The 13,376-nt window shown below is 42.4% G+C and overlaps 1 protein-coding gene across 1 annotated transcript in view; it reads left to right on the plus strand.

Annotated features, from left to right (window-relative positions):
• The window catches only part of HSD17B4 (hydroxysteroid 17-beta dehydrogenase 4), a 289,335-nt gene that overhangs the window by 68,714 nt on the left and 207,245 nt on the right, over nt 1-13,376 (plus strand). The window contains exons 6-8 of the mRNA XM_040421676.1: nt 1,802-1,848; nt 7,066-7,150; nt 13,069-13,256. Of these exons, the coding sequence (XP_040277610.1) occupies nt 1,802-1,848; nt 7,066-7,150; nt 13,069-13,256 (320 nt within the window). The remainder of the gene's footprint in view (nt 1-1,801; nt 1,849-7,065; nt 7,151-13,068; nt 13,257-13,376) is intronic.

The raw sequence follows: 13,376 nt of genomic DNA on the forward strand, positions 1-13,376 counted from the left end.
CTGCAGTGAACTTATTCTAATCCTGCCTGTAATGATATCACCTCTGTGTATAGATAAGACAGGATCCTCCATTCACAATAGGTGATTGTCACAGCTTATCTCTTTTCTTGTACAATGACCATGCACAGGTCTCCATAGAAGTCATTGAGGTCCCCTACTGCCCATTGTGTCTGTCCCATAGGGCTGCCATAAAGCAATTTTCTTATTGCTTTGAAAATGCTGTTAACAGCTCAGGCAAGATGGCCACCCCCCATAATCATGTTCAGGAAATAAAAAAAATAAAGAATCTACAATCAGAAAATAAACCAGATTAGAAAAAAGGAGTCCTGTTACTATCTGGTTTTAACTGGCAGATAAAAATTTTGGTGACACATTTCCGCTAAGCGACCAAGGAAACGGTAAATGTGCTATTTTGAGCTTATAAGAGAATGCCTTTCTTCTCCTAAACTAACACTCTGATCTGAATCCATCTAGAGCAGGGTTTCTCATCTCCGGTCCTCGAGACCCACTACCGGTCAGGATTTGAGTATCCCACAGAATGAATACCTGTGGTAAGTCCTGAAGCATGGACACTAATTGTATCACCTGCTCAATACTAAGGAAATCCTGAAAACATGACTGGTAGGTGCGTCCCGAGGACTGGAGTTGAGACCCTGATCTAGAGGGACATGACTGACTTACGGATCAGATTACAGACTGCTTATAAAAATATTTTAAGCTGTTTGCCTGTAATTATTTAAAATGGCCGCCAGCTACCTGTCCTAGAATGTGAGCAGGACTGGTTGTCTCCACTTGCAGGGGTTTGAGGGGACAGGGCCTCACTACACACAATAGATGGTAATGACATGCTCCTGCCTCTGATATACTATCATGGCGGAGTAACCTTGCAGAAAAACCCACCAGTATGCAGTATCTGCAAGTGTCACTCTGTAGGGTGGCCTCACTCCTTTACCCCTGCTAGACAGCTCTGAAAGTGGAGGCAACCAGTCCTACTCACATTCTAGGAGCATGCATGCAGCCATTTTAACATATTCCTGGAGAACTTTAAAGAGTGGAGGGAAAGAGGTGCAGAGACACCCACTGTCCACAGAAGTATATGGAATGGGGACAGGTGAAGGGAGGTGAGCTGCATTTTTTTTATATATATATATATATATATATATATATATATATTTTTTTGATGAGATATATTACAAAGCTTCCTGTATTCCCCTGTCCTATTAATTTTTATACTTATTTTATTTTTGAAAGTACAGTTGCTGTTGAGTTCCAGATATTGTATAATAAAAAGGTTTACTTGGCAGAATTTGTTTTCTTAATTACTGTAACCTAATGTGACTGGGTTGCCTATTGTGTCAACTTTTCCTGGGTATCTTTTTTTTCTTGTATTTTAAACTGTACAAATGACATGCTGTGCTCTCTCGGCAGTGTGTAACCTTTCCTGTTCGAGTCAGCCTTTCTATATACCAGAAATGATCAGTCGCCCATAAATAAATGTTCTACGCTTTCTCCATTACTGGATGTAGCGGATTGTTTTGTCTTGTTGACAGCAGATAGAACGGCTTTCCTTTTTGCTTAAGTAGGACGTACACAATAGATGTGCATTGTGGCAGATGAACCTGCCAATTTTGGCAGATCAGTCAATCCTCTATAGTGCATGGCCTTTTATTGTCTCTCTTGGTTCTATAACTGATGAGACGGGGAAAACTACCTTCAAGTGGATTTTTTTGTTTACTTACTGAATGCATGTTTATCTATTTCTATGATCCGCCTTTCATACTTTATTTCTTAATTTTTGCAGAATTTTGAGGGATCGCACTTTTGCAAGAATAAGTGACGAGGACTGGGGTAAGTAAAGCTTAGATGTTTATTCTTGTGGAAATGGTCATCTGTTTCTGTAAGGTTTTGCTTAAGATTAATAGTTATCACGATCTGACTTCTAGTTATGACAACAGATGATGGAATGTAGCACTGCTCTACAATTGCATGTGTATGTTGTATTCGTGTGCACTATTGTATTAGCAGCTTTCGTCTCCAATACGATGTTTGTTCTTTTGGCACCTACTATACCGTTAGATCATGCAAGTGCTTTAGGGCCATTCACCATACTTCTCCTAAAAGTCTATTTGCTGTGATACTTAGCTGTGCAGTTCTTTCCACAGGTCAGCAAAGATTTTGGTGCGGTTTATCAGTGTTGAAAGCAGCAGTAGCTTGGTAGGGCAGTAGTACAGGAATTGCTAGATGGACAGAGGGCCCAATTTTAATTTGGCCTTCAGGACTCTCCTCCTTGCATTCCTCTGAAAGTTCTTAGAATAGCCTGTAGAGGTTCTTCTGAAGAGGCAACATCTATGGCATGGAGATCCACTGGAGTCCACAAGCAAATAGAAATATCAGTACAGAACTAATGAGATTGCTGACCCTCCCCCACGTATTAGCTGTTTTGGAAACCATACAGTAGACCAAAGCCACCATCCACTGTTTCCAGTACCAGCAATACAGCAGCTGGGCTCCCATTCACATGAATTGCAGTTTGCTGAAAGGGCCACTACATAGCGGACAGAACCTTCTGCTTTTGGATCTTTGAAGTCTATGCATATTGGAGGAGAGCCATCAAACTGGTGTAAAGGAGAACTGGCTTAGTTGCCCCTAGGAACCAATCAGATTCCACCTTTTAATTTTTCACAGCTTCTTTAGAAAATGAAAGGTGGAATCTGGTTGCTATGGGCAATGAAGCCAGTTCTAATTTACCAGTTTGATAAATCTCCCCCATTGGGTTTAAAGGGTTTGGCCAGACTTTAGTAAGTGAACACTATCCACTACAAGGTTGTAGTTTCAGCTAGTGACAAAACTACACCAGAGCAGCTGATTGGTGGGGGTGCAGGATGTCAGAGCCTGGTGATCAGCTAGACATCACTCAGTCACGTACAGACAACCCCTTTAAAGAAAAATACCCCTTTCTAATAGGTGTCCTTTTTAAAGCACATCTCAAAACGGGAACTTTTTCACTTTCTCATTTCAAAAGTGTAACGTTTTTTTAATTTTTTCCCCGTTAGTTTTTATGCATCTTTTTAGAAGAAATTTCACCTTGACCCACCCCCTATAAACTACTATAATGTACAAATGGTATAAAGGATACGGAGCTAAAATCAGATATAATATCCACTGCCGTTTCCCTGCGGTGTGCCTGCAAATCAGCCATGTGATGCATAGAGAACTAGTCCTGGAGTCCTCACAATCACATATGTGCGCTCAGGAGTCCTCTGTGTATTGCACGCCAAGCTTGCAGGGAAAGAATGACTAATTTGAGCTTGACATCCTGTGTACTATTCATCAACTAGTGTAGTTTGAGGAGCTTCTAAAGTGAGGCTCCCTTTTAATTGGCAGTACATTAAACAAAATCAACCCATATATTAAATGTACACAATCCATGTAGTATACTTGTGGAGCAGGATTAAGTGGTTATTTCACCCTATAGCATCCTTGTATTGCATACTGTGGGGGTGCTGCCCTAAGGTGCCCCCAATCCATGTAGGCTGTCCCTTCAAGGCACTCAGAATGTTCTGTATATCTAATAGAGGTATCATTTTTGTTTTTAGAGGAATTTCTGTTCTGTTGTGCTGAAAATTAGCTCCATTCATTTGAATGGGGCAGCAAGCACATGGATTTCTGCAAGCTCCATTAAGGTGAATAAAAATGATGAACTCTTGTAAGTATAAGCAAGAAGATGGCACTCACCAATGCTGCAATAAAAATCTTTTTCTTCCTCAAAAAGTGGCCAGAGGAAGCGCTACAGCGCGAAACGGCTGTCGCCACCTCTAACGTCCTGTGGAATATTGTGGTGCACCCCAGCCCCGCATTTTTAGGAAGAAATAAAGATTTTTATTACAGCATTGTAAGTGCCGTTGTCTTGCTTATACTTATAAGAGTTCACGCATTACCTTCTACTATTGACTGAGCACCCGTGGTGCTGTTTACGAGACGGGACAAAAGTCACCGTTACCAACATTTGGCAGTGCCGCTCTTATTCACTTTTTCTATTTATTGGTTGAATAAAACAGATTTTCTGTCATGAAATTTTCAGCCACAAAATCTACTGTGTGAAGGCACCCTAAGGCCTTTCACACGGGTGAGATTTCCGCGTGGGTGCAATGCGTGAGGTGAACGCATTGCACCCGCACTGAATCCGGACCCATTCATTTCTATGGGGCTGTGCACATGAGCGGTGATTTTCACGCATCACTTTTGCATTATGTGAAAATCATAGCATGTTCTCTATTATGCGTTTTTCACACAACGCAGGCTCCATAGAAGCAAATGGGGCTGCGTAAAAATCGCAAGCATCCGCAAGCAAGTGCAGATGTGGTGCGATTTTCACGCACGGTTGCTAGGAGACGATCGGGATGGGGACCTGATCTTTATTTACCCTTATAACATGGTGTAAGGGAAAATAATAGCATTCTGAATACAGAATGCATAGTACAATAGGGCTGGAGGGGTTAAAAAAAAAATTCTCTCCTTAATCCACTTGTTCGTGCAGCCGGCATCTCTTCTGTCTTTGAGGAATAGGACCTTTGATGTCACTACGCTCATCGCATGGTCCGTCACATGATCCATCACCATGGTAAAAGATCATGTGATGAGCGCAGTGACGTCATCAAAGGTCCTATTCCTCAAAGACAGATGCCGGCTGCGCGAACAAGTGGATTAAGGCGCGTAAATTTTTTTTTTTTAACCCCTCCAGCACTATGCATTCTGTATACCATGTTAGAAGGGGAAATAATACAATCTACACAACCTTGAACCCAAACCTGAACTTCTGTGAAGTTCGGGTCTGGGTACCACATTCAGTCAATTGGTGTGGATTTGGTGCAGATTTTCTGCATGCAGATTTTGCTAAGTGAAGAAAATCCGGTCAGGAAAAATAAAATTGACATGCTGCAGATTTTAAAAATCCGCAACGCAGGTCAAAATCTGCACCTAAAAAATCTGCATCGTGTGCATTGAGAATCTCAAATTCTCATAGAATGCAACGTACATGACCTACGGTGCGGATTTTCCTGATTGTGTGCAATTAGCCTAAAAGTCCAACTTGACCATGTCCATCTTATATAAAACAAAGCTACTTGTATAGGTCGCATGTCTTTTCAGGGACAGTCTGTATTAGTTATGCTACTGGACATCCCCAACGTAGTCCTACGAGGCCGCCACAACACTTGCCATATTCAAACTTTGTGCAATGCCTCAATTACCAAATTTCCCTACAGCTCTTGACCAAATAGCAGCAGCGGCCTACTAACTTTCCTTGGCAGCATGCTCTTTAGTGGCTTTCCTTCGAGAGGTGACCCTTTAGCGCACACATGCTATAGCAGCTTCAAGTAAAACAGTTTTCTCTTAAATTTGGGGCCATAGTGCTTTTTTTTTTTCCATACGGAAAACATTAAAAATGCTTTTTATTGCCCCATTTATTGGTGACTGTTAATAAAAAGGAGCAAAATGATCCCCCAAATCCATGGATCATTGTATTGATTTTACAGCTTTTATTAGTTCTTTTTGACTTTTGCATGTAATGACTTGCTCGGTTTGTCATTTGCTCATTAATATTTTCTGTTAGGCTACTTTCACTCCTGCGTTAGGTGCGGATCCGTCTTGTATCTGCACAGACGGATCCGCACCGATAATGCAAACGCTTGTATCCGTTCAAAACAGATCAGTTTGCATTATTGTTTAAAAAAAGTCAAAACGGATCCGTCCTGACTTGCATTGTAAGTCAGGACGGATCCGTTTGGCTCCGCATAGTCAAGCGGACACAAACGCTGCAAGCAGCGTTTTTGTGTCCGCCTCAAAAGCAGAACAGAGACCAAACGCAGCCATATTGATGCATTCTGAACAGATCCTTATCCATTCAAATGCATTGGGGCTGAACTGATCTGTTTTGGGCCGCTTGTGAGAGCCCTGAAACGGATCTCGCAAGCAGACCCAGTAACGCCAGTGTGAACGTAGCCTTACTCCTGTTTTGGAGGCTTCTAAACCAATTCCTAGTTTTACATGGAGTCGTGGTTTTAAAGGGCTTTTGTCACCCCCCCCACTTAGCAATTTTCATTATCTGACATTAGCTATTTGCTATTGTCAGATGAGTCCATATATATCACTGTTACCTGTCTCTGTGCTGTAATTTCAGTAAAAATTTTACTTTGATAATATGCAAATTACTTCACTACCAGCAAGTTGGGCGGTTACTTGCTGGTAGCTGCTGCATCCTAGGACTATAAACACTATAAAAAAATAAAAATAATTTAACCCCCCTTAATCCACTTGCTCGCGCAGCCCGGCTTCTCTTGTCTTCATCTTTGCTGTGCACAGGAATAGGACCTTTGATGACGTCACTGCGCTCATCACATGATCTGTAACGTGATCTATGACCATGATGATGGGCGCAGTGATGTCATCAAAGGTCCTATTCCTCAAAGAAGAAGACAGAAGAGAAGCCGGGCTGCGCGAGCAAGTGGATTAAGGTGAGTTAAATTTTTATTTTTATTTTTTTAACCCCTCCAGCCCTATTGTACTAAGCATTCTGTATTAAGAATGCTATTTTCCCTTAACCATGTTATAAGGGAAAATAATAATCTACACACCTATTCTAAACCTGAACGTCTGTGAAGAAGTTCGGGTTTTGCACTCGCGCAGAAAAATCTCGCCTTTTCCCGCAACGCACCTGCATCTTATCCGGGCCAAAAACATGACGCCTGTGTGAAAGAGGCCTTACTGAAATTACAGCACAGACGGGTAACAGTGAGATATATGGACTCATCTGACATTAGCAAATGGCTAATGTCCGATAATGAAAATTACTAAATGGGGGGGTGACAGAAGCCATTTAAGTTAAATGGTTTCTATTTGCAGTGGTTGTTGGACACATATACTTTTCTGCCACCTAGAAGAAATGTGCACTGATTATTATTTAGTATCTTTTGCTTCTGTTTGAGTCTGTGGATATAATGGTATAAGGACGGCTACAAGCCAGTGCCTTCTGTCAGGTACTTGTTAATTTCTTCTTTTTTTCTATAGATATTATTCATAGAGTTCATTTGAGAGGGTCGTTTCTTGTCACTCGAGCAGCATGGGATCACATGAAGAAACAAAAATTTGGAAGGTAAGAAACTGGTTCTTTGTTTTCTCCTGTGTCAGATGCCCTTTGATTATTTGTGCTATCCTCCAGTTGTATAGCACCAAGTTATGCACTGAGAACAGACAACTGTCAAAACTTCAGAGCAATGTTGGTAACAATGCAACAGACTGAAAAGTTTCAGCTCATCTTGTTTCTGTACAGAAAGTGCTAAATTCAGTTCTTGCACCAATTTGCTCAGAGTTGAGATCCTCTTGACTTTGTACAGCTGTCTGCTTGCTTGTGCCTATGCATCTGAAAGTGTATGAACCTGTAATATATAAAGAGTTCTGTGCTCAGAAGGTCTAACACATGCTACCTGCCCCCCAGTAGGGTTAGCTTGGGATCTGAATTACATTTGCGAGTTGATCTGTTATCTGTGCTTTCTTGTGATCTAGTATGATAGGAAAATGTAACCTTATTCCTGCACAATCGGCTGATTCGGGCTGATGCTAGAAATTTAAAAGCTGAACTCTCAATTCACTTGTGCTGCAGTATGCCAGCAAAGTGGACCGATCCTTCTGCTTCCGGGTCTGTCCATGGTTCAGTTTTCCTGTCTGATATTGAAGTCCTATCCAAATAATTGGTCATTGGTGTCAAAAAGCTGGATTTACCTCTTCAGGGTCCATTTTATATGGGGCCATTGGCTGAATAAAGGTTTCTACAAATCCTTGCTCCCAATCAACAAAAGCTCATTGGTTGAATAACCACATCTTTTGCTCAAACATAATACTTGCTGGTCGGCAGTTAATCTTCCAGTTTAAACTTAGGATGTGCTTCAGACATAATGTAACTTGTACAGCTGACAAACAATCTTATTAAAGAAGTTTAAACAAGCGATAATGTGCTTGCTAGGTCGTTGCATGGTGGTCATAATGTCCCCACTTCGAGCAATGTGAAAAGACTGATTTGATGAAAACTAGTGGAAAGAATAAGCTGTTCAGGAAATTCCTTTTTCGGATGCACTCTTTGGGCACATGGACATCATAAGGGGTTTCCCCTCTTGAACCCTACTGTAGTAAGCAAAGCTGAAGACAACTGCAAAGTGCCGCTCCCTCTAGAGGACTACACAAGATCATGTTTTATGTAGTTTTTTTTCTTTTGAGAGTTCTATAACTTGCAAGAAGTTTAAAATAAACTACTCAAAAGCAATACAGTTCAGGCCTGCAGACCCTAGGCGAGCACGGTGGTCTGTAAATTGTATTGAAAGGACTGCAGCAAAGCAGAGTGTAAGATTGTGCTCATTTCAGAAGCTACTGGTCAATTGTCTTCCTTACCAGGAAGAAAAACTTTCTGTAATTTACCATCTTAATTTTTACATTTCTTGTCCGTGACCTTGAGCTTTGCGGCTTTTTGCACTGAAGAAAGCCGCATCTTCAACTGCAAACCTTCCATTGGAAGCCACAGTCAAAGAAAGGGCTGGCTTTGATGGAATCCCTGAGATGTGGCCGCAGACTAGGAATTAACACACCCTTTTCTATCTGCTCACGTTGCTCTGGTGTTTTTGAGCAGTATTCTTTTAAATGTGACCAGTGTTCGTAGTCTATGCCATAATGATTCTCGTTTGCCAGCATCACTCCTGGCAAACCCACTGATTACTGTACGGAAATCTGCATGAACTGAACTTTGTCTGTATTCTATCCAGCTGTAACCCTCGGGCTACATGCGTATGTCGCATATTACCTGGGATTTACCGCCTGAAATCTCCAGCATAATGCGGTGCCAGCAAAGTAGATGACATTTTAACAAATCTCATCTACGCGCCATGGAAATTCTGGGCATAAATCAACATGCGTTGCAGATTTTAAGATGGATTTCTCTAATCCATGTCTAAATCTGCATTTAATACATTACGTTTTGTTGGAAAAAATCTGGCTACTATTCCCCTACTCTTACTACTGCAGAGTGTTTGCCTTTTCATTGTCAGTTTTTGCCATGTTACCCCCCCCCATTCAGCATGAGATGATTTTACTCTGCTGGTCAGTACAGTTTATGGCGATGCCTAATGTATAGAAGTTTAGTTTCACTTTTGCTAAATTAAAAAAAAATATGCTTGTGTATCACCAAATTCTGAGACCCATAGCTTATTTTTCTGTCAACGGAGCAGTGTGAGGGCTTTTTATGGGGTAAACTGTAGTTTTTATTGGTACTATTTTGGGGTACATTTGATCACTTTCTATTACAGTATCTTAGGGATGTGACCGAACAGCCATAGGCATATCCACAGGGGACTATTAGGCCATACTACAAATGACCTAACAGATTAGGCCTCATGCACATGACTGTTTTGGTCCACATCAGAGTCGCAGTTTTTGCGGCTTGAATGCAGAACCATTCACTTCAATGGGGCAGCAAAAAATGCGGACGGCACTCCGTGTGCTGTCCGCATCAGTTGCTCGGTTCTCTGGTCTGAAAAAAATATATTAACCTGTCCTATTCTTGTCCGTTTTGCGGATAAGAATAGGCAGTTTTATATCGATGGCTGTCCGTGCCGTTCCGCAAATTGCGGAACGGACATCAGTGTTTTGCAAATCCACAATTTGCAAACCGCAAAACACAGTGGTCGTGTGCATGAGACACCCCTGGTGACCCCCATGGGGATGACCTGATTATGCTGCGGGGACTGACCACCACTACAAGATTTCTCCGTTCCTAGTGATTGCAACACTGGAGGGGTGGATTGGTGGGACCTGCGTTTTCTCCCCAGTAGTATAGTCTGGGAAAGGGCTGTTGGGGTCACTTATCAAACTGGTGTAAAGTAGAACTTGCTGTTGCCCATAGCAACCAATCAGATTCCACCTTTTTCATTTTCCAAAGTACCTGTCCTTCCCCTGTGTATTTCCAATGGGGAAAGTGTATGTTTTGTGTAGGAACACGCTTGTCACTGTTTGGGATTGAGATGAAATAATTTTATAAACTTTTGAGTAAGGGCTCTTTCACACTTGCGTTGTCCTCCGGATCCGGCGTGTACTCCATTTGCAGGAATTACACGCCGGATCCGGAAAAACGCAAGTTAACTGAAAGCATTTGAAGACGGATCAGTCTTCAAAATGCGTTCAGTGTTAATATGGCACCCAGGACGCTATTAAAGTCCTGGTTGCCATAGTAGTAGTGGGGAGCGGGGGAGCAGTATACTTACCGTCCGTGCGGCTCCCGGGGCGCTCCAGAATGACGTCAGAGCGCCCCATGCGCATGGATGACGTGATCCATGCGACACGTCATCCATGCACATGGGGCGCTCTGACGTCACTCTGGAGCGCCCGGGGAGCCGCCCGGACGGTAAGTATACTGCTCCCCTGCTCCCCACTACACTTTACCATGGCTGCCAGGACTTTAGCGTCTTGGCAGCCATGGTAACCATTCAGAAAAAGCTAAATGTCGGATCCGGCAATGCGCCGAAACAACGTTTAGCTTAAGTCCGGATCAATGCCTTTCAATGGGCATTAATTCCGGATCCGGCCTTGCGGCAAGTGTTCAGGATTTTTGGCCGGAGCAAAAAGCGCAGCATGCTGCGGTATTTTCTCCGGCCAAAAAACGTTCCGGTCCGGAACTGAAGACATCCTGATGCATCCTGAACTGATTTCTCTCCATTCAGAATGCATGGGGATAATCCTGATCAGGATTCTTCCGGCATAGAGGCCCGACGACGGAACTCTATGCCGGAAGAAAAGAACGCAGGTGTGAAAGAGCCCTAAATCTTCATGTTGTACATACTGTTGTCGGTACAGTGTTTTTGGAGACATGCTTTTTGCATGCTACTTGTGTGCTACCAATTATGACGAAAGGTGTAACACTTGGATGATCTTCTAATTTGTCAGTAGAGATAGATTCTTCATATCCATATTTAAGTCACCAGGTCTCCACTTGGTCTTATCCCAGTGACTGCTAGGATATGAGACGAGCAGTCAGGGGTCTTGTAGGAGTGCTACTACTGGGATGTGTGGGGGCGAAGAGCTCATGCTTGTTACACAGGTTTTCGCTAATAAAGGGTATCGATTGCCATAGTTCAATGTGTAGTAGACATTTTAATTTAGCCTCTGCCACACAGGACTTGATAACCAACAATAAAGCATGTATGGCGCCCACTGGGCATTGATAGAAGCGCATACACCTCTTACAGCATCTGGGTAGATTCCAGCTACAGGAAACTTTTTTATAGACTTTTGCTACTGTTTTTTGTTTTCACCCTAAGGCTTCTTGCACATGACTGTATTCATTTTGAGGTCTGCAAACCGCGGATCCGGAAACCACTGATATTGTCCGTGTGCACGCTGCAATTTTCTAACACTCACCAGTAAAAATTAACAAAGTGGACAAAAAAGGACATGTTCTATAATTTGTGGACAGCACACAGATGACATCCGGATGCTGTCCACATTTTCTTGACCCATGGAAATGAGTGGGTCCACAGTATGCTGGTCAAACATGGACCAAAACCACGCCCCATGTGCATGAAGCCTAAAGTGTTTTGGTCAGTGATTTCTATCTATGGTTATGAGCCAAAGCCAAGTGTGGAGCCTCCATAGCCATAAGGGAAAGATCTGCACCTGTTCTGTGTTTAGAGCCGCACCTGATGGAAATCACTGACCGAACACTGACGTGTGAATGAGGCCTAGAGAAGTGGGATAAATTTAACATAAGTTTCATCATTATCTAAATATGTAGATTTTATTTGGTTTGTAGCAGATATTTTTAATTTCTATTTTTTTATACTAATGCCAACAAATACAGACAGCTTTGTCATTATGATCCTGCAAATCCAGAATGTGAAGGGGGGACACACACACGGAACGCGATTCCTGCAATATACTCGCTGGTGTGAAACGGCCCTTAGTGAGTGTTGAGAACTACAGATCGAGCCATTGTAGCTTTTTAGCCCAAAATAAGTAAAATGCAATAATATCAAAGTTGTTTATAGCCTAGTAGGGACATATGGACATTCTAGATGAGATGCTGCACCGAAATCTCCTGTTCTGGTATTGATTGGAAATGCCTGGCTGTCCCTGAATTACTTTGGCATAGGAAGCTTAGTTGGGGGTTTGAGAAGCCTGACACATGGAGATTAGCTGATCTGTAATGCAGCTTTCTGATGAGATGGCACCTTTAAAATAATACTATGTAAAGATATTGAGTTAATTGAACCCCTTAAAGATATATAAATTTATATATATATATATATATATATATATATATTATATATTTTATAACCGAGCCTACTTACTGCAGCACTGCTCTCATTCACTTCATTGTCATCAAACTGCTCCTCCCACTACACGTTGGGCAGCGCTTACTACCGTAACTGGAGCTACTTGATTGACAGGGCCCCAGCTGATCAGGTATTGATGGCTTAACTGGAGGAGAGGCCATGAATAGGAGTATTAGAAACACTAAGTCCTGGAAAACTCCTAAGGGCCCATTCACACGACCGTATTTCTGGGTCTGCATCCGTTCCACAATTTTGTGGACCCATTCATTTTCAGTGGGGTGTCGGCATCTGTAGTTCCATTCTGCGGCCCCGCAGAAGATACAACATGTCCTATTGTCTGTAATTGCGGACAAGAATAGGCATTTCTATCAAAGGGCTGGCCATGTGGTTTCTGCAAAATGCATGGCTGGTAACAGTTTTTTGCATGTCTGCAATTTGGGGACCAAATGTACCCTAAAACAAAGGAAAATGTAGTATTATGTAACTGTATTACAGCCTCCACCGGCTGGATTGGGTGGCGCATGCACATTGAAAGCCCCTGTTCCTCTGCCTATAATGGGCAATAATCTGGGGAAAGTAATGGAGAACCTGATCTGAGTGGTCTGTAATGGTCCTATTTGGTGAAAGACTCCCTTTAACATGCGGGGTTAATGATGTCTCTTTATTGGATTGCATGTTTAATCGCATTCTGTATCCATAGGATAATAATGACCACTTCAGCTTCTGGAATCTATGGGAACTTTGGGCAAGCCAACTACAGTGCTGCCAAACTTGGCCTTTTGGGTATGTCCAATACGCTTGCTCTTGAGGGAGCCAAGTACAACATCCATAGCAATTCAATTGCACCAACTGCGGGTTCCCGGCTCACACAGGATATCATGCCTCAAGGTATTTCCCAAATGTGTCTACTGCTAACCAAGATTGTTTATCCTTTTTATTGCGCAAAGTGAATTTCTAGCTGTCTCCACCCAAAGTCATGGTGATAGGTAGCCCTGCATATATCAGATT

Source organism: Bufo bufo, chromosome 2 (assembly GCF_905171765.1).
Source record: "Bufo bufo chromosome 2, aBufBuf1.1, whole genome shotgun sequence".
NCBI lineage: Eukaryota > Metazoa > Chordata > Amphibia > Anura > Bufonidae > Bufo > Bufo bufo.